Source organism: Dermacentor albipictus, chromosome 1 (genome assembly GCF_038994185.2).
Source record: "Dermacentor albipictus isolate Rhodes 1998 colony chromosome 1, USDA_Dalb.pri_finalv2, whole genome shotgun sequence".
Taxonomy (NCBI): Eukaryota; Metazoa; Arthropoda; class Arachnida; order Ixodida; family Ixodidae; genus Dermacentor; species Dermacentor albipictus.
In genome coordinates this window covers 15,030,593-15,051,911 of record NC_091821.1, presented here as the reverse complement: position 1 = coordinate 15,051,911, position 21,319 = coordinate 15,030,593, and the positions used below count along the sequence as shown (strand labels likewise).

General features: G+C 44.7%; 1 protein-coding gene across 2 annotated transcripts; it reads right to left on the bottom strand.

The window, feature by feature from the left end:
• Positions 1-13,529: 13,529 nt before the first annotated feature.
• LOC139054672 (glycine-rich protein-like) lies at positions 13,530-16,882 on the bottom strand. Of its 2 annotated transcripts, none has more exons than XM_070532086.1 (2): positions 16,752-16,882; positions 13,530-13,831 (listed from the first exon to the last, which is right to left on the bottom strand). In XM_070532086.1, exons 1-2 carry the CDS (start codon positions 16,761-16,763, stop codon positions 13,562-13,564), a joined length of 282 nt encoding a protein of 93 aa, XP_070388187.1. In that variant the 5' UTR covers positions 16,764-16,882; the 3' UTR covers positions 13,530-13,561. The 2 variants fall into 2 exon arrangements, with proteins under 2 accessions (XP_070388187.1, XP_070388178.1); XM_070532077.1 differs by lacking the exon at positions 16,752-16,882 and adding an exon at positions 14,609-14,723.
• Positions 16,883-21,319: the final 4,437 nt, after the last annotated feature.

Genomic DNA, 21,319 nt, shown 5'->3' with positions numbered 1-21,319 from the left:
ACAAGCATCAAGTGTCTAACGGGCTGGAAAACATTAGGCAGCGCGCCGGCGTACGGGTAGCTTTTTCGCCGCACACAAACCATTCTCGCTTTCAAAAAGGAGCAGTCCCCTGTCAAATGGAACCCATGCAAGATGAAGTATCGAAACTTCTACAAGCATTGTGCGCGGGTGATAGTACATATTATTCTCGTGTCCTGTGGTTCCTAGCTGTTGTGTATGCCAGACAGGCAGGTGTCTCAATGACCTGCTCTATAGGAACGCGCCAAGAACGTCCACAACGCAAAAAGATGTTTTTTTTTTCTTTGTTGGAGCAGCACTGAAAATTATGGGGTTTTACGTGCCAAAACAACTTTCTAATTATGAGGCGCGCCGTAGTGGAGGACTCCGGAAATTTCGACCACCTGGGGTTCTTTAACGTGCACCTAAATCTAAGCACACGGGTGTTTTCGCATTTCACCCCCATCGAAATGCGGCCACCGGGTCCGGGATTCGATCCCGTGACCTCATGCTCAGCAGCCCAACACCATAGCCACTGAGCAACCACGGCGGCTCAGGAACAGCACTGGTCATACCTGTGTTCGTACATTTATTTTCGAGCACACCATTGCAATTTATAACCACAAGGACTGCCGCTTTCGCATTATCATTGAGGCAGCACAAATGAAACAAAAATAGTGTGTTTGTTACTCTTGTTTTTCTTTCAGGAGACCCTTCGCCTTTACCCACCAATTCCGTTTTTCGGAAGGAAACTATAACACGACATAGTAATAGGTGAGAGGCGCCCTTCCCCTTTTCGCACTTTTGTTCAAATTATATTTGCGGAACATAAATTCCTTCGCAGCACCTGACTGCACATACTGCGTCCGCCGCAATCCACTGGATTGATCTTAACAAGCTTGGTCGTTAAAGATCAATCATCTTTTCGGTCACTTTACACCTCTTCAAGTTAGCGATAAACTTTGTCTATATATATATATATATATATATATATATATATATATATATATATATAAGAGGAAGAGAGATCCAACGCACATTTCAGGATTTCTATGAATTGAAGGTTTAATAAGCAGTTAATGGAATGCTGTGAAACTAAATGTGATGCGTACTATTTTCTTCATTTACATCACATGCCACGTGTAGCCTCATGCAATGTTTATGTTTATGCACCATGCAGGTCATGATATAAATCTCACGCAACGTTTAATGTTTGTCCATTAAACCACTCACAAGCTATGTCAAAACGTAAACACCATTTCAGCCTGATGCACATGGCGGGGCTTCAACGCCGGAGAACGAAGACGATGTTTGGTGATTGTCTAGGGAAGAAGGGCCCAAACAAGTAGGACACGTATCTAAACACATTCAAAGGTCCCACGCTCCCTTGGTTCCAGGGGCACATACCCACACTGGGAAATAGGCCAATAATGGGCGCATATCCAGTGATCCAAGAATAGGGTAGGCCAAATACAATGAATATTATAAAATAATATAAACCGTTGAAAATAATTCGCCATTTTATTAGATCTTCGTGTGCGTTAAAGAGGGGTATCAGCCGATGCAGTATATACGGGTTTTGCATCGTCTTTAGGTGTCACATAATAGAATAGTATCCGATTCGATTCGTTCCTCGAATCCACTATTCGCAACTACGAATATTTTTGGAATAGCTTCCGAATACTTCCCGTTTCCAGCTGTACAGGATGTAAAAAGAAATTGATGCAAAAATGAAGCGAATTTGACCCCTGCCGTAGTAGAAATATAAAACGGGAAGTTACGTCGAACTCGCCGCGTCGCTCAGGCAGGGGAGCCCAAGCTCTTCCAGCTAACCCGCAATTTTCTCCGTAAGATTCCGCTCAGACATATGACATTCCATCATGGCTATTGTTTGGCACTGTTTGTCGATGTTGAAGCTATGCGTTCTCTTCGGTGTAAATCTGAATGAGCTCGGCCGAAACGTTACTTGAGTCTGCTGCTGCGATCATTTCAACTAGAAATGTACTGCCACCGTACTGCCACCGTACTTCGTACTGCCACCGCTGCCACTCAACGAGCATTTTCATTTCATTTTCAAAGGCATACATCCACAAATCCTAATGGGTCCACAAGAGTGTCTTTTAAAACTTCGTTCTGATAATGCACGATCGTGCAAGCTCCAAAGAAGCCTGCTTACTTGTTTAAAATGCTCGATTCAAGGTTTCTACAAAGCCTATTTCATGATGTAAAGTGCAATAACAAAAACATGCTAATCTAGTTGATACTTGCTACCGAACTTTATTTTAGAATAATGCGCAAACAGGCTCTTCGTTATTCGAATACTACTCGAGTATATTCTATCTTCGATTTGATTCGTTTTTGGCTCTATTCGATTTCACTCGGTTTCATAAGTTGCTGTTCGCACGCCCCCATTCTTTTATGCGAAGCATACTAGCCGCACTTTGTATTTCAGTGGATTCCTGCTCACTGTGGCATCGTCGGCAACAACCTAGCTGACAAGGCTGCCCGGTGTGCCCACGAAGATACAAAGACGCGTCCAACACCTTTGGCGAGGTCGGACGCTACCAGAGAACTTCGCCTACTTGCGCGCAAGAAGTCCCAAGATCTCTGGACATCAAGTGGCTTCAATTGCAGATTACGTCAACTGGACCCCACGCTACGGCTACAACTGCCACCTAGCCTTTCCCGCGGCGAAGCAACCTTGTTGTGTCGCTTGTGGTTGGGAGTGGCGTTCACGAACGCATACTCCTACCGTATGGGAATGGCCGAGAGCCCGATGTGCGACTCCTGCGGGTGCGAGGAGTCCATCGAGCACGTATTGTGTACCTGCCCTCGCTACGATGTCCACCGCCTCCCTCTGCGGGCAACTTTACACAGACTAGACTCGAGACCATTCACCGAGTCAAAGATACTCGGACCGTGGCCACAACCGTCACTGGCTCGAAAAGCGATTCGTGCACTTGTGCGGTACTTAAAGTGCACGGGCTTAAGAGACCGCTTATAGTGTCATTGTGTAAGGTGTCCCTCCCACATGTACTCAGTGCTGACTCTCTCCCTTTCTTCCTCTTTCTATTCCCCTTTCCCCCACCCCCAGTGTAGGGTAGCAAACCGGATGCTGTTCTGGTTGACCTCCCTGCCTTCCCTACCCTTGCTTTCTCTCTCTTTCTCTCTCTACTAGCCGCACAACCACGCCCTTCCTTGCTGCGCCGCGCGCGGCCGCGTAGCTACCATATGACGTCATAACAGCTGCAAAAGCGGAGGCTCAACTCGTGCATTCGCTTGCGGCCGCGTAGCTACATAGCCGGGTCTCAGCTCGTGCGCTCGCCTGCATGAGTTGTTTCTTCGTCTAGCCGAACCAAATATCGCCAAGCAACAGCAGTTCACCAGGATAAACAGTGGTTCAATAACTAAAATAAAGGCTAGTATGCTTCGCATCCTGGGCTTAACCTTAGCTAAGCCACAGCCATTTTTTCATTACCAAACTTTTTATGCCACACAATGACGCAGAACTAAAGGAGCAGTACGAGCACACGCCGTCGTCATCATATTTTTCCTCAGCAGAGTGATACCATAGCACCAATGCGAGTAGAAAGGGTGATAGGGCGAATATTGTGGTTATCTATAAGCATATTGTTTTCAAATTATCTTACTTTCCCGCTATTCGAAATTTACACACAATGCTCAGCATGTAAGGCGTTTTTTTAGTATACACCTGTCATTGGTGAATACTGCCCCTCTCACCCGCCGTGGTTGCTCAGTGGCTATGGTGTTGGGCTGCTGAGCACGAGGTTGCGGGATCGAATCCCGGCCACGGCGGCTGCATTTCGATGGGGGCAAAATGCGAAAACACCCGTATATTTAGATTTAGGTGCACGTTAAAGAACCCCAGGTGGTCGAAATTTCCGGAGTCCTCGACTACGGCCTGCCTCATAATCAGAAAGTGGTTTTGGCACGTAAAACCCCATAATTTAAATTATTGCCCCTCTAGGCTTTACACTTACCGCGTTTCCCGTTCAAAAAAACAGGGTTAGGAAGCACGGCGTTTAACCACATTGCTTTAGGGCACTATAAACATGAGCCATTTTCCTTTGCAGGTCCATACTTCTTCATACAAGAGGCGGAACTGTTGCTTGCGAAGGTTTTCTCCAAGTTCAGTATGGAGTCTACGATACCTATGGCAGAGCTCAAGATCACTGTGAAGAAGTACTGACAAAGGGAGGAACGCAAGAGCAGACGACAGTGCGGCTGTCCTAAACAAGAGGAAAAGAAGGACAAGGGAGGCTCGTGCAGCGAATAAAAGAGGGGCTCGCGCAGGGGAGTTCGTTTGGAACGCCGGCACGACTAGGGCCGCAGTGCCTATGGAACCCACATCTACGAGTGAGGTTCACTTGACCGGGCCTCCGTCAGCGGGGCAGAGGACGCATCGGGTCGTTGCACGGCAAGAGACCTCGGAGCGGCCTGCTGCAATCTCGAACCCGCATCCACGCGCGAGGTTCTGGAGAGCGAGCGTCCGTCATCAAGACTAAGAGCCCCTCCGGTTGTCGCCTTGCACAGGGCCTCAGATTGGCCTGCTGACATCTCGGAACCCGCATCTACGCGCGAGGTTCAGGAGACCGGGCGTCCGTCATCGAAACGAGCGTCTTGGGCCATCACCCTGCACAACATCTCGGAGCGGCCTGTTGCCGTCTACGGAGCTGTAGGCCGTCCACTTTTTCCTTCCCCGTACTGCTGCGTCAACTTTTCCTACTTTTCCATGTCGGTCATCACTCTACAAGCGAGTGTTCCACCCTAAAGACTCTACGAGTGTCACCATGCTCCGAACTTCAACCGCAACCTCGTGCGATTACATTTTTTTTTCTTGTTTGCGAACAACCTTGCATGCGTGCCTCTAGTTGAAGATGTTTTTCGTGTTCATGGGCCGTCTAATATAGTTGTCGCCATTGCCATCTGTTTCCTAACCATGTATTGTCTCCTCCATCTTCCTCACCTCACACGCCTTACAACATGACGATGCTAACCATCAGATATCTGGCATCCGCGACAGGACCGCTTCTTACGCTATCGAAAAGAGCATCACATTGCATATGCATGTCTGACGGGTGAGAATGGAGATAGACAAGCTTACGGCAATTGGAAAAGAACTGTGGTTGACTGTCCCTGCGCTAAAACAACAGGTAGATGAAGAACACGCACACGAAAGAGAAGCGCGTGAAGCACGTCTGGGTGAACGCCATGCAAGAAAAGAAGCTGATGCCGAAGCGCTAGCTAGATTAAGGGCAGAAAAGGAAGTGCTCGAGCTCAAGTTAAAGTTGAAGGAGTTAGGTGTGACAGCAGGTAGCCTGACTACTGGGCAGCTTACCGAGAGTGTGCACGCAGGCGCTACCGAGAGCTACCAAAGTCCGCACAACCTAATCCCAGCATTTAACGAAGGACGCGATGAGTTGGATGTATACATTCAATGATTTGAGCACGTCGCAACGAGCCAAGGCTGGCCACAAGACAAATAGGCCCTATCGCTAAGCCTCTGTTTGACATGCGTAGCTCTAAGTGATGTCAGCACTTGTGCGACGAAAGGAAAATAAGCAGGAATAAAACCTGATCGCCTGACCTCTTTCCATTGGCGGTGCTGTTCTTAAGAGCCTCATGAAGAATGCAAAGAAAATTTAATTTTCCATCTCGTAGTTGGATTTTTGCCGACGCACCCTTTCTCTGTTGCTACGGAAGTCTGCATGAGAAGACACTTGTGGGTAACGACGAAGACCAGTGTACATCGCCTAACGCTCTCTGCTGCCTCTCTGCAGTTCACCGTCTGCGCAGCCGAACAGAGCACCTCAGGAAGCTGGGACAACTTGTACATGCCTCAGCAGGCTATCATCTATACAAGCTACGCAAGGTCTGTAATCGGCAGCGCACGTGACCTTGTGTAGCTTGCTGTTGCGTCCCAAGGAACCACTTCCTTGGGACGCAACAGCAAGCTACACAAGAAAACTTCCTGGCCTGGTCCTCACACTCGGCAGTAGCGGAGATGACCAGCGTTGGTGGAAACTACAGATAAACCTTACTTCATTTTACTACGTCGCCACTGCTGCCATGCTGGAGTTGACTTTTTGAAGTTGTTTTTTGAAGTGGATATTAGCCGGGATGACGAAAGACATTTCGAAGCTTAAAGAGGATTTCCTTGCCGAACTCCTTAAACTGAACGAAGAACTACGCCAAGAGCTTAAGACTTCGAAAGAAAATCTTGAACGCAGCCTAAGGACCGAGATCAGAGGCATGTGCAATGAATAAAAAGATTTGGAATCGATCATAACGTATTCACAAAAATATATGGAAGAGCTAAAGAGAAAACTGGACGATGAAATTTCTAAGAAGAATCAGCTTCAGAAAGCAAACGGGAAGCTGCAAGCGAGATGCATGGCTCTTGAAAAAAAACTCATGACATATACTTAGGTAGCTGACGCAGTCCGAGCAATATTCGCGCAATATGAACCTTGAAATTCAAGGAATTGTGAAACAAGAGGGTGAAGTTCTGAATGACGTACTCGGTAACTTAGGTACTCCGATCGGCAAGCCGATCGTCGAGTCGGACATCGAATGGTGTCACCACGTCCGACCGAAAGCATCAGATAAAAGCAACATAATTGTGCGATTCAAGTCCTGTGTTAACGAGACGCCGCACTCCAGAAGGCAAAGAAGGCACAACTATCTAACAAAGACATGGGTGTCGAGAGCACAGCCCGAGTATGTGTAAATGAGAATGCAACGACCGAGAACTAACGGTTTCTGGGAGCAGCTAACACCAAAAAGAAAGCTGTGTGTTCGCAATACGTTTGCACAAAAAACGGCGTTATTCTTACTCGAAAAACCAGCGACTCTGCAGTTGTTTGTATCCACAACCAAGGCGATCCATCTGAGATGACATAGGCCACGTCGGGATACGCAGTTACACGCATATTTCTTTTGATACGATGGTTGGAAATGTTCTTTTTACTTATACTCAGTTCAACAAAGTGTTTCTTGCTTTCAGATTGTACATTTAAGCACGCAATCTGCTTTCAATAAAGCTGAACAACTCGCTTCGTTTTTATCTTGCTTCAACAGGCCTTTTGACATACTTTTGCCTATGGTTTTGTTATCAGAGACGTGGTATCGTCATGATGGTGACGTCATGCGAATTCTGGGGTACAACTCATTTTATCTTAATCGCGCTGCGAATCGCGGCTGACGTGTCGCGTTGCTTGCGAAAGATTTTGTGCAAGCGTTCTGCTATCAGTACACTGTTTGAGTAACAGCAACATCGGAACGCTTGCTGTGCAAAGCGGTCGATTTTCTTTTTCTGTTGTCTACCACCCTGCTCACACTAATTTGTCTTATTTTTTTTTTTTGTTACTTCGAACGCAAAATAACCTTCCTTCCTGATAATTTCTTATCCTATCTTGGAGGAGACATTAATGCTGGCATGGCCACCTACGACCCCGATCAACAGCAAATGCTGGTCACAATTGGAAGTGCTAATTTTAATTATATAATAAATCACCCAACCCGCGTAACTGCCACTTCTTCAACTCTGGCCTCAATGATCACAAATCATGCTGCAACTGCGCAGTTTGATTGTATAGCCGAAGACATTAACGATCACCTACGTATATTTTTACAGATAAAAAAAACTATTTCATGATGTTTCTGTGAGATCAAGGCACCAGATAGTTTCCAGTAGACGACTTGAAACATTTAAGGGTCGCATTGCATCTGTAGATTGCATTCCAGTTTACGAACAATGTACGTCTGAAAACACATACAAAGAATTTCTTCAAATTTTCCTGCCGATGTACGACTGCTTCCCGGTCATTAATATTTTACCTTGCAAAAAATCACGCAAGCAATGTATGACAGCTCCACTTATACGTCTTATAAAAAAAACACTATTTACTAAATTTATAAACACTAAAGACCCTGAAATTCTGACACAATTCTAATCCCTACGTAACAAAATTAACAGCGAAATTCGCTCTGCTAGGAATGCCTACTACAATCACGTATTTGACGTGGCCCTCTTACGCAAACCAAAAGATAAATGGAGATACTTGAATCCACTATTAAAGCAGATCCACTAATCCCCTAGTCCACTATCCAGAATAAACTATTAAACCGAGACACTCACGAGCTTGACCATAGGTGGACAAAACCTATGCGGCTCAAAGTTAGCCGCAGCCTTCAATTAATTCTTTTCCCAGATTGGTAGAAGCTGCTACAATCCTAACTTTTTCGGTTTTATAAATAACCGAACACGCCAGGCACTATTTCTTGAGCCAACAGATGACAATGAGGTATCACATCATCAGCCTAGTTACGCCCACTGCAGGGCAAAGGCCTCTCCCATACTTCTCCAACTACCCCGGTCAAGTACTAATTGTGGCCATGTTGTCCCTGCAAACGTCTTAATGTCATCCGCCCACCTAACTTTCTGCCGCCCCCTGCTACGCTTCCCTTCCCTTGGAATCCAGTCCGTAACCCTTAATGACCATCGGTTATCGTCCCTCCTCATTACATGTCTGGCCCATGCCCATTTCTTTTTCTTGATTACAGCTAAGATGTCATTTACCCGCGTTTGTTGCCTCACCCAATCTTCTCTTTTCTTATCCCTTAACGTTACACCGATCATTCTTCTTTCCATAGCTCGTTGCGTCGTCCTCAATTTAAGCAGAACCCTTTTCGTCAGCCTCCAGGTTTCTGCCCCATATGTGAGTACTGGTAACACACAGCTGTTATACACTTTCCTTTTGAGGGATAGTGGCAACCTGCTGTTCATGATTTGAGAATGCCTGTCAAACGCACCCCAGCCCATTCTGATTCTTCTGGTTATTTCCGTCTCATGATCCGGATCCGTGGTCACTACCTGCCCTAAGTAGATGTATTCCCTTACCACTTCTGGTGCCTCGCTACCGATTGTAAACTGCTGTTCTCTTCCGAGACTGTTAAACATTACTTTAGTTTTCTGCGGATTAATTTTCAGACCCACCCTTCTGCTTTGCCTCTCCAGGTCAGTGAGCATGCATTGCAATTGGTCTCCTGAGTTACTAAGCAAGGCAATATCATCAGCGAATCGCAAGTTGCTAAGGTATTCTCCATCAACTTTTATCCCCCATTCTTCCCCCTCCAGGTCTCTGAATACCTCCTGTAAACATGCGGTGAATAGCATTGGAGAGATCGTATCTCCCTGTCTGACGCCTTTCTTTATTGGGATTTTGTTGCTTTCTTTGTGGAGGACTACGGTGGCTGTCGAGCCGCTATAGATATCTTCCAGTATTTTTACATATGGCTCATCTACACCCTGATTCCGTAATGCCTCCATGACTGCTGAGGTTTCGACTGAATCAAACCCTTTCTCGTAATCAATGAAAGCTATATATAAGGGTTGGTTATATTCTGCACATTTTTCTATCACCTGATTGATAGTGTGAATATGGTCTATTGTTGAGTAGCCTTTACGGAATCCTGCCTGGTCCTTTGGTTGACAGAAGTCTAAGGTGTTCCTGATTCTATTTGCGATTACCTTAGTAAATACTTTGTAGGCAACGGACAGTAAGCTGATCGGTCTATAATTTTTCAAGTCTTTGGCATCCCCTTTCTTATGGATTAGGATTATGTTAGCGTTCTTCCAAGATTCCGGTACGCTCGAGGTTATGAGGCATTGCGTATACAGGGTGGCCAGTTTCTCTAGAACAATCTGACCACCATCCTTCAACAAATCTGCTGTTACCTGATCCTCCCCAGCTGCCTTCCCCCTTTGCATAGCTCCTAAGGCTTTCTTTACTTCTTCTGGCGTTACCTGCGGGATTTCGAATTCCTCTAGGCTATTCTCTCTTCCACGATCGTCGTGGGTGCCACTGGTACTATATAAATCTCTGTAGAACTCCTCAGCCACTTGAACTATCTCATCCATATTAGTAACGATATTGCCGGCTTTGTCTCTCAACGCACACATCTGATTCTTGCTTATTCCTAGTTTCTTCTTCACTGTTTTTAGGCTTCCTCCGTTCCTGAGAGCCTGTTTAATTCTATCCATATTATAGTTCCTGATGTCCGCTGTCTTACGCTTGTTGATTAACTTAGAAAGTTCTGCCAGTTCTATTCTAGCTGTAGGGTTAGAGGCTTTCATACATTGGCGTTTCTTGATCAGATCTTTTGTCTCCTGCGATAGCTTACTGGCTTCCTGTCTAACGGCGTTACCACCGACTTCTATTGCGCACTCCTTAATGATGCCCATGAGATTGTCGTTCATTGCTTCAACACTAAGGTCCTCTTCCTGATTTAAAGCCGAATACCTGTTCTGTAGCTTGATCCGGAATTCCTCTAGTTTCCTCTTACCGCTAACTCATTGATTGGCTTCCTGTGTACCAGTTTCTTCCGTTCCCTCCTCAAGTCTAGGCTAATTCGAGTTCTTACCATCCTATGGTCACTGCAGCGTACCTTGCCGAGCACGTCTCCATCTTGTATGATGCCAGGGTTCGCGCAGAGTATGAAGTCGATTTCATTTCTAGTCTCACCATTCGGGCTCCTCCACGTCCACTTTCGACTAACCCGCTTGCGGAAAAAGGTATTCATTATCCGCATATTATTCTGTTCTGCAAACTCTACTAATAACTCTCCTCTGCTATTCCTAGAGCCTATGCCATATTCCCCCACTGACTTGTCTCCAGCCTGCTTCTTGCCTACCCTGGCATTGAAGTCGCCCATCAGTATAGTGTATTTTGTTTTGACTTTACCCATCGTCGATTCCACGTCTTCATAAAAGCTTTCGACTTCCTGGTCATCATGACTGCATGTAGGGGCATAGACTTGTACCACCTTCAATTTGTACCTCTTATTAAGTTTCACAACAAGACCTGCAACCCCCTCGTTAATGCTATAGAATTCCTGTATGTTACCAGCTATTTCCTTATTAATCAGGAATCCGACTCCTAGTTCTCGTCTCTCCGCTAAGCCCCGGTAGCACAGTACGTGCCCGCTTTTTAGCACTGTATATGCTTCTTTTGTACTCCTAACCTCACTGAGCCCTATTTTAACCCATTTACTACCCTCTAATTCCTCCAATAACACTGCTAGACTCGCCTCACTAGATAACGTTCTAACGTTAAACGTTGCCAGGTTCAGATTTCAATGGCGGCCTGTCCGGAGGTATACAATGAGGTATACTCTACCTTTAATGCTTTACGCGATAGCTCTAGCTTAGGCGCATTTAAGGTCCAAAGCAGGCCGGTCAAATATGTATTCTCCTTTCTCGTCCCATGTCTAACACATATATTGAACACTGCACTGATGAAAAGACAATTTCCTGCAGATATGCAGCTAGCAAGAGTTGCAGCTATTTACAAGCAAGGCGATAGGAATATTTTGAGCAACTATAGGCTTATATCGATCCTTCCGTATTTCTCAAAGGGACTGGAATAAATATTTCGCGGCCGTCTGCACGTTTTTTTTTTTCTCAAGCATGCTGTAATTACTGGCCATCAGTATGGTTTTACTCAGAATAGATTAACGAAACACGCACTACTTGATCAAGAAAACACATACTAAATAACTTTGAATCCCAACTACTCACATCAGGCATAATTGTACACTTCAGCAAGGCCTTCAACATGCTCAACCACGACAACCTTTTCGCAAGCTAGAACACTATGGTGTACGGGGCACGCTTTTAATGTATTTAAATCATACTTAAACTCCCGTTTCCAGTAAGTAGTAACTGGAAACTATTCTTCTAAAGTCCTGCAAATCAAAAATGTGTCCCACAAGGCCGTGTATTGGGACCTCCGTTCTTTAATATTTGTGTCAATTACATTAATAATATCACTAACGAGGCAAAAATCATTATGTATGCACATGATACATCTCTGTTTTTTTTTTCGTCCGATAACATTATGAAAATAACTGACACTGCTAATCGGGTTCTCGGGTGTAGTTTTTACTACTACTATGACATGGGACGCACACATAAATAAAACGTGCATTACTCTTTCCAGATTTATCGGAATTTTTCACGCAATAGACATAGCTTACCTGTCAAGAGTAAGCTAAGCTTATGTTACGCTCTCTTTTACTCATACTTAGATTACTGCTTTGTAGTCTAGGGTAATGCCACTGTGTGCAATGTTCAAAAATTTTTTGTTCTTCAGAAAAAAATGCTCCGGATAATTGCCGATACTTCATATGATGCCCCAACACTTTCGATACGCCTAAAATATAATATAGTTGGTGTAAATAAATTGTTTGAATACAGGTTTGCCTATATTTATAAAAATACGATAGCTAAAAAAAGATATCTTCCTTAATCGCATAGTAGAACCCACCCCGCATATTACACCATATAAAACTACAAAACGACATACTTATACAGTACCCCGATGTAGAACTAACTATGGTTTCACAACGCTGATGCACATATTGCCAAATGCTTAAACACAGAATTCTATGATAATTTATGCTATACGTCATTTTCTGATATTCGAGACTCATACGTAAATTAGTTCTTGTTGAACTTATATTCTAGAGCATTTGACTTTTAATATTATAATTTTACACTGTTTCATGTTCATCAAAATATTTTTTGTACTGCGCGCTTAATGTGAAAGTATTCACTGCATGTTATATTTGCATTTCAAGTTCCATATATCAATGTATAAAGATCTACGTAACTCTTGTACTCTCAGTGTCCGAGGTACTTCATTGCACTACACATATTGTGCTATAATATTGCTAAACTTTTTCCTTTTTTCATTCCCCTTTTGTTTTCCTCCTGTGGTAACTGTCAATGTTGTTAAATGGGTTCGAGAGCTTTATCAAGCGTTCCAATGGGCTGCTTTTTCTCTCTTACCCCCAGTTTGTACTACACACTGTATTGCAAACTGAAATGACGCATTTATTTATTTATTTATTTATTTATTTATTTATTTATTTATTTATTTATTTATTTATTTATTTGCTTTGGCTGTCAGAGCATTAAACCGCCGTTACACTAATGCCAATGCCGCAGTGGAAAAGCTTTTTTACTTTAATGATTTCGGGCTCATTTGTGATATAAACGACAGTTTTCTTTTTTCTTTCTTTTGTAAATAGAAAAGGGCTATGGTATTCGGAACCAATCGCAGACGGATGTGGCCGCCCCACTCAGGGAAGAGGTCGACATCCCCACTGTGTCGAATGAAAGAGCCTGTATTCTTCCTCTTCTAACGTCCGTCCTAACCGTCTACTTCTATTCTACAGTATCACCCAGTGGCATACCTGTCCGGATGTCGTATGTCGCGTTGACATTTCTTGACGCACTCAATAGTAAATTTCTGTGGTTTGCTGACCGAAACAGCGTAAGAGAAATATATTCGTTTAAAACCGCGTTACAGTAGCGAATTTTATGGCGTATATTACAAGGATTAAACTGAGATCGCGTTCCACCTCTCTCGTGCATCGACTGTGTGGGGTATTGGTGCATTTCAATTTTCCAATTGTGTCTTACGCCGTAAGTGATAGCCAAAGAGAAATGATTCACGTTTCGCGTGTTTATTTTTGTCTAGTGCTTGTATCCCAGGTGGTGTCCATAGCCGTAGCCAAATCCGTGGCCGGCGTGTCCCAGGCCGTAGCCGCCATAGCCGTAGCCAAGATGCCCCAGGCCATAACCGTGTCCGCCGAAGCCCGCTCCGTGGACAAAGCCATGACCGCCGTATCCAAGAACGTGTCCGCCGTATCCAGGGACGTGTCCGCCATATCCTAGGCTGCCACAGCCACCAACGAAGCCAGCGCTGGCAACAGCCACAAGGAGGGCAAAAGTAGCGAGGATAGCCTGCAAATAAAGCGTGGCGCAAAAAGTCGTTTCGACTTAGTAAAAAAAAAAAAAAGCATGATCGGCGCAACATTTTTAACGCAATGGCGTTAAGAGCCCCTTGTTGCTGAAAATTTGGCGTCAGCGTCAGTGGCGTCTTCCGTACAGAAAAATCATCCCAAACATATATTTAGGCACATGCATATGCCACGCCTTGGTGCATGGCATGTGATGTATACGGGTCACATTGCCACACCATTCTATCACTAAAGTTGCTCATATCTTATCTTACATTCTTGAGAAAGTTATTCCCCGGAATTTTGAGACTTGCAGCTCACAAACAAATGTCATGGAAAAAAGTGCCGATAGCGCATGCCTTTTATGTTACATCTTCTCAGATTGCTCATGTGACAACATCGACCGGTTCGGAGCTTGTTGCTCTCCGAGGTGCCATTGATTACATATTAACAACCAATCGGCTAATCGGTGGGCAATACTCTGCGTCTCGAACGCGTCCTTGCACTGCCTTCTGCCAAAAGCGCTTCGTCGCCGGTTTTGTGAACAACTCGTGTCAGAGATACGAGAAATGCACCATCACAGATCGCCAAAGGACACGACGTCATCTTTCAGTGGCTGCCTGGCCATTGCGGTATCTCCGGCAGCGACCTCGCTAACAAAGCTGCTAGGAAAACACACGAAGGAGCAGCCCTTGTTTCCGTACCTTTTTCGCGAACTGACGCAGCCCAAGACGTAAGCAAGCTATAGCGCACCGTATGACATTGGAGAAGGGGCACGCACCTGAATTGACACAACATCGATGGTATTTCCTCGACCCATCTATGCAACTGTGGCTGTTACCTGGGCTTCGGCGAAATAAGGAAACAATGCTGTGACGCTTACGCTTGGGTGTCGCATTCACGAATGCATATAGGTGTTTGATTGTAACGGCTGATAGCGCCGCCTACAATGCCTGCCGTGTCGAGGAAACTATAAAACATCTATTGTGCTACTTCCAATCTTTTGAAAATGAAACAGATGACCTCTGCACAGCTCTAAATTAGTTACATAGAAAATCGCTTACTTTGAACAAGATCTTGGTACCAAGGCCTCGCATTTCGCAGCTACAAAAGGCCACAAAAGCGCTACTGCGATATCTGAAAGCTACCGGATTGGGTCACCGTCTGTGGTTCGGACTGAGCAACCGATCGATACCCCCAGTGGGCCTTCTCTTCTTCTTTTTTTTTCTAATCTTTCCCTCCCCTTTTTCCTTTCCTCAGTTTAGGGTAGCCATCCGGGCTCAGCCCTAGTTGACCTCCCTGCTTTTCATTTATCATTTGTTATCTCTCTCTTCTCAGAGTTAAATATTAAAAATGCGAAACAATAACAGACGCCTGAAAATTGTGTACTTACTTTGTTGCGGCTGTGCGCTACCTCTGGCATCGGCCCACGCAAGAGGCCGGGTTTCTACGAGAAGGCTCGCCTTCGTGCATAGCGTTCGCCGCCGGCGTTTCCCGGTAAACATTATGGATACATAGGCTGCAGTTTCCGGGAAGCGTGAGGAGCAGTCCGGGATCTTTCAATGCTATCGCGTTCCACTCTTAAAGGCGAAGCTTAAGCATCCTCAAAGAGAGCCAAGACAGAGAGAGAGAAGCAGGGTAAGGCACGATGGCCTAGCTCTCTCTTCCCCCAGTGCAGAATAGCAAACTGGACGTGCGTATAAAGGGGAGCAGGAGAAGACGCATACATGCGCGCCCACCTGAACGTGCACACAAAGTCTATAGAGACTGTCGCAGAAACGTGTCGCCCACAGGCACTGGAGAAAGCCAAGAGCTTCTCTGTGGCTTAAAAAGGTGGCCTCGCGACATGCGCGGCACATTTTCGTGTTTCGTTGTTCTTTTTCCCTGCGTGAAAGAAATCCCTTTGCGTAGCATGTATGGAGCAACAAAAAGCTCGATCAATATTTTTTCGTGATTTTCGTGATATTTTTCGTGAAGATAACATAAGTCCTTGAGCTCGACTATTCAGAGAGCCGGACATTACTCACACTAAAAATTGAGACGTACATTCTACTGATTAACAATAATTCACAAGTGAACTTCTTATTACTTTACGGCCCATATGGCAATTTACGAATTGTAGCCAGTGAGTTTGCAAGATGTATCGACTTGGAATGAATTTTCGGAATGACACCAGTTTCGAGACATGCGTAATCACAATCACCGTATTATATTCCCCCTTGTTCCACTTACTTTTTCAACAAAGCAGTCTTTTATGCATTGAAGCACAAAAGTAATTGTAACACCCACGTATTTCGTCTGACACTTTGGGAAATAAGATCTCAAAACTGGTCTCATCTTGGAAATTTAATTTAAGTGCATGCGTATTGCAAACTCGCCGGCTTCAATCCATAAATTGCAATATGTACCATGAAGTAATTAATCAGTAAATAATGGATTGTTGACAATGCGTTGAATACATGTTTCGATTTCTCGGGCTAATTATGTCCGCCGCTTGGTAATCCAGCTCAAGAACATAATCCAGCTACCACCGTCTCTCAATCTTTACCATATCACCGACCTCCCACACTTAACACATACACTTTTTTTTCCACTTTGACACTCCTAATCTTAACGCATTGAAACACATACCTAGAGCTGCGCGTGTAGGTAACAAAAAAGTTGGTAATATGGTTCTTCTAGGTGCTCACATACGTCCAGCTCCAGGCGCGCGCTAGCACTGCTCAGCGTTACAAGAATTGAGACATGTCGTTGCTCGCGATGTTGCTCGCAGAACAATGAAATCCTTCCAGATGTTTTTGCACCGTAGCTCTGACGTATACACCTAGGTGATGTCAAGCCCCGGTAGATACGTCCGTGCACGAGCTCGTCGCATGCACAGAATCTTCACTGCCGCAAGGCAACCGTTTTGTGAATGTACTTACAACGGCGTTCATGATGAGTGAATGTGGCGTCTCGGCTGGTGCAGCTCTCGACTCTGTGCTCCAATAGCTCCGAGTTCCGTCTTATATGCTCGAACGTCGAACGCACCCAAGTAGCCACGTTATCACCGCGCGCTGCGTGATGTCATAACCGTGTCATATTCCGGCAAGGCCGCGAGTCAATCTGATCGCAGCTCCTGAAATTGGGAAGATCGCCCTTCCAACATCGGGCCAAGCAAAATCTACGTAGGCCCGCGGATGAAGGCATCGCCCTGTGAGGGGCACAAGTATGGCCGCAGACTCGAGATCAGCCGCCTCGATAATAGTTCGCTCGGCCTACGTGTTTCACTTACCTTCTTTCATTCCATCCGTGCATTCAGAGGGATGCTGATCTGAAAGCTCGAAATTTGCGTGTTGCCTTGTTCGTTTGTTTGTCTCTTTCTTTTTTCGAAGCCGTTACCTTTTCAAGGCAAAAGTTCAAGACTGGCCCGTCAACACGCAATGCGTGATTTCCCTTCTCCTAATCGTCGGTTACGACTTGAAAGTGCCAGTCCGAAGCAAAAGAGGGGAGGGGCACACGATACGGTGATTTTCAGGTCACCGTTTGGGTCGTGCCTCCATGGTCCATCTGTTTTTTTATTGCCACCTTCGATTGCTTTCTCCCACAAACAACTGTTTCAGCCCATACGAAGGCTGTTCGCAAGCACAACGAACGGACCCGCATTCCGGTTTCTTTAAGCAGATCGGAATATAGTGGCCGCGCATATAAAGAACAGCCACTCGCTTATCTTAAACCTTTTTCAAATGACGTGCTTTTATTTTTGTTTGAGCCGTTAACGTGGCCTACAATGCAATGTTGCCACCGCGTTGTGGCGTTTATTTGTCTATGTAGGCAATCTCATCGGAGTGCAAGAGTGACCGCGGTAGATGGCTACGAAGCAATCTGCATATCAAATGTCTTTTAACGGCCAGTTGAGGCCAATTTCAACTACCGTTTGTTCGAGTTTTCTTCCTTCAGTTTCCGCCATACGTGAAGTGTTCACTTTGTAAAGTCTTTATATCTCTACATAGATGAGCCACCGTTGCATGCACTACGCCACATTTCCAACGTAAATGGGCACCGAACGTATACATATTTGCGCCTGGTGCAGTGGTGCATACCACTTGCCTAAAATTTCTAAGCTTCGAGACAACTCGCGAAGGTAAACAATGGATCTACTGCAGATGAGTTCAGGCACCACACTAGCATGTAACTTAATGAAGCAGGCTCGTGTATATCAGAATTCTAAAGAATCCCTCTCTGCACCCTAGGCAGACTGAAATCTTGCGACACCGTACCTCTCCTCGGTTTCCACATTTAATGGGTAAGCATTCTAGGGCTACTTTCCTCTTAAATCTATCCGTCCGTCCATCCGTCCGTCCGTCCGTCCGTCCATCTCTAACATGCGACACGATGCTCTCTATAGGCATGGTGACATAGACATGGTGTCCTATGGGGTTATGTATGCGAATACCTTATGACTAGGTATGACTACTCATATTTATGATTATGACTATGTATAGTGAGCACTGAACAGGTATTAGCAATTAAGTTTAATAAAAGGCTAATAAGATTAATTACTATTCCATTAATTATTCTCGAATATGGCTCCTTAACACTACTGATAGGTAAGGAAGCCTAATGGAGATTAATTACGATGAATTTACTTAAGCATACGACTAATTGATAATAATTAAGAACAGGTATCCCAAGTGAAATTAATTTAGTTTACAATCCTCTTTAAGGAAGTATAATTAAGTTTAATTTCAATTTATTAACTATCAATTTATTACTACATGTCAGGATTAATTAATATTAATTAAAGTTACTTGAGTCTAATTAAGCCTTATTACGATTACATGGCCTAAGCCCAATCAGAATAATAAGGCTATTGTATATTAATTCATATTATATTCATCATCAGTCTATTTTATGTTCACTGCAGGCCTTTCCCTGCAATATCCAATTGCCCCTGTCCTGCGTCAATGATTCCAACTTGCGCCAGTGAACTTCCTAATTGCATCGTCTCACCTCGTTTTCTGCCGTCCTCGATTGCGCTTCCCTTCTCTTGGCACCTATCCTGTAACTCTAATAGTAGACTGGTTATCTAACCTACACATTACGTGACCTGCCCAGCTCCATTGCTTTCTCTTGATGTCAATTAGAATGTGGGTAATCCCCGTTTGCTCTCTTATCCACACCGCTCTCTTCCTTTCTGTTAAGGTAACGCCTAACATTTTTCGTTTTATCGCTCTTTGTGCGGTCCTTAACTTGTTCTCGAGCCTTCTTTATGAACCTCCAATTTCCTGCCTCATACTTTAGCACCGGTAGAATACATTGATTGTACACCTTTCTCTTCAATGATAGTGGTAAGCTTCCAGTCAGGAGCTCACAATGTCTCCCGTATGCACTCCAACCCATTTTTATGTTTCTGTGAATTTCCTTCTCGTGGTCAGGGTTATGAGTAATTTACATAGGTAAACGTACTTCTTCACATAGTCGAGAGGCTGACTGGCGATCCTGAACACTTGTTTCATTGCCAGGCGATTGAACATTATCTTTGTCTTCTGCATATCAATCTTCAACCCCACTCTTACACTCTCTCTATTAAGTCCTGAATCATTTGTTGCAATTTGTCCCCCAGTGTTGCTGAACAGGACAATGTCATCTGCAAACCAAAAGTTTTCGAGATATTCGCCGTTTATCTTCGATCCTAAGCTTTCCAAGTTTAATTCCTTGAATACTCCTTCCAAGCATGCAGTGAATAGCATTGGAGAGATTATGTGCCCTTGCCTGACCTCTTCCTTTATATCTATTTTTACATCTTTCAGATTAGAGGTCCGATGTTCCACATCTGTTCCACGCCCCTGCCTCAGTAACATAGCTACAAATGGAACACTTCTAATGGGAAACTAAAAAAAAACGAGGATGTCAACTTCTGACTCTAGCAGCCAAGCAACTGAGATAGCTCAGTCAGATATCCCTGTAGGTGGCGAGGCCACATTATGGCGCAGAAGACCAGCCCAGAGGATCCTACATGTCTAAAAACTCAATTGATTTATCCGCGATAAACGGTAGGTAGCACTATGTCGCACTATTTCCAAATGGTTCTAACATCGTTGTTCCAGACGGCATGCGAGCACGTAAGCAGGCGACCGTGAAAGCAGCTAGGTACGACGTTACACTACTAACCCTTATTCAGAGTAATTATGATTACATTAATTTCGCCCAGTGAGGTTAATTGGTACCAATTAGGTTCACCAGTTAGATAACAGCAACAGGTCACCGCAAAACTTATATCGAGCCTTACACCCTACTTAGAAGGGTGGCACATTGGGTTTGTTGGTATTCCATATTGTAACAGGTGTCTATAGCACGGAGTGGTAACAATGGGACAACAAGAGAAAGGAAGAGAGCTAATTTCCTACTAAAGTTCAATGTGAAAACGCTGACCAGTGTCAAGTGTTTTTATCCGGCCTTTTTCGGTAACGTTCTGGTTACCTGTATATATCAGTGCATTTTGAGAATAAACCTTAGTTAAAAGTCAACGCTAGTCCCTGGCACTTAGGCACTTGTTACATTTTTACGCACGCTTGTTACATGTATTTCACCTCTCACACTGACTCGTGAAATGCCAGAAAAAAAAATTTTGCTTCTGTTTCTGGAGATTACGCTGAGCATAGCGCTGACCATGTCTCTTAGGAGCATGATCCTGATGCGCGGAAACTATTACTGCCGTTCACGTCGGCTCACAGCAGATTACTCAGGTAGGCAACTATAACAGCATGTGCCTCTCGAACGTGCTAGACAGGTCTTGCCACCATGACGTGGACGCCACCTTCAAAGATTAGGCGACTCCCCTTAAAGGCCTCGGATAACCCAGAAACGCCTTCAGGGGCGGCTTGCACGAACATTTAATAGCGAAAATAATAACGAATTTGAGAACGCGTTCTAGTGCGGAATAGCAGTTGTCTATGGATCATTTAAGAACGCGTTCTTAAAATCGTTATTATTTTCTTTAATAAATGTTCGCGCAAGCCACCCCTGGTCTCTATTGTGCACACAATCCGCGGAAAAAGTAAAGACAGAGGCAGCGCAGGAATTGCGATGCTGCTCAAGTGAACACGGACACGCGGACAGAGTCGCAGTCATCCCATTCAAGCATCAAATGTCCAACAGGCTGGAAAACATTAGGCAGCGCGCCGGCGTACGGGTGGCTTTTTCGCCGCACACAAGCCGTCCTCGCTTTCAAAAAGGAGCCGTCCCCTCGTCGAATGGAACGACTCGTGCAAGATCGATACTTCTACATGCATTGTGCGCGGGTGATCATATATATTATTATCTTGTCCTGTGATTCCTAGCTGTTGTGCATGCCAGACAGAGAGGTGTCCCAATGACCTGCCCCGGGAACGCGCTAACTACGTCCACAACGCAAAAAGATGTGTGTTTTTTTGTGTGTGTGGAATAGCACTGGTCATACGTGTGTTTCTACACTTATGTTCGAGCACACCATTGTAATTTATAACTACAA

Bases quoted from the DNA above. Each gene is read 5' to 3' on its own strand.
- LOC139054672 (XM_070532077.1), bottom strand. From the start codon at position 14,647: ATGGGTCGAGGAAATACCATCGATGTTGTGTCAATTCAG. The intron at 13,832-14,608 runs GTGCGTGCCCCT...CTTTATTTGCAG, and splicing joins TCGATGTTGTGTCAATTCAG to GCTATCCTCGCTACTTTTGC.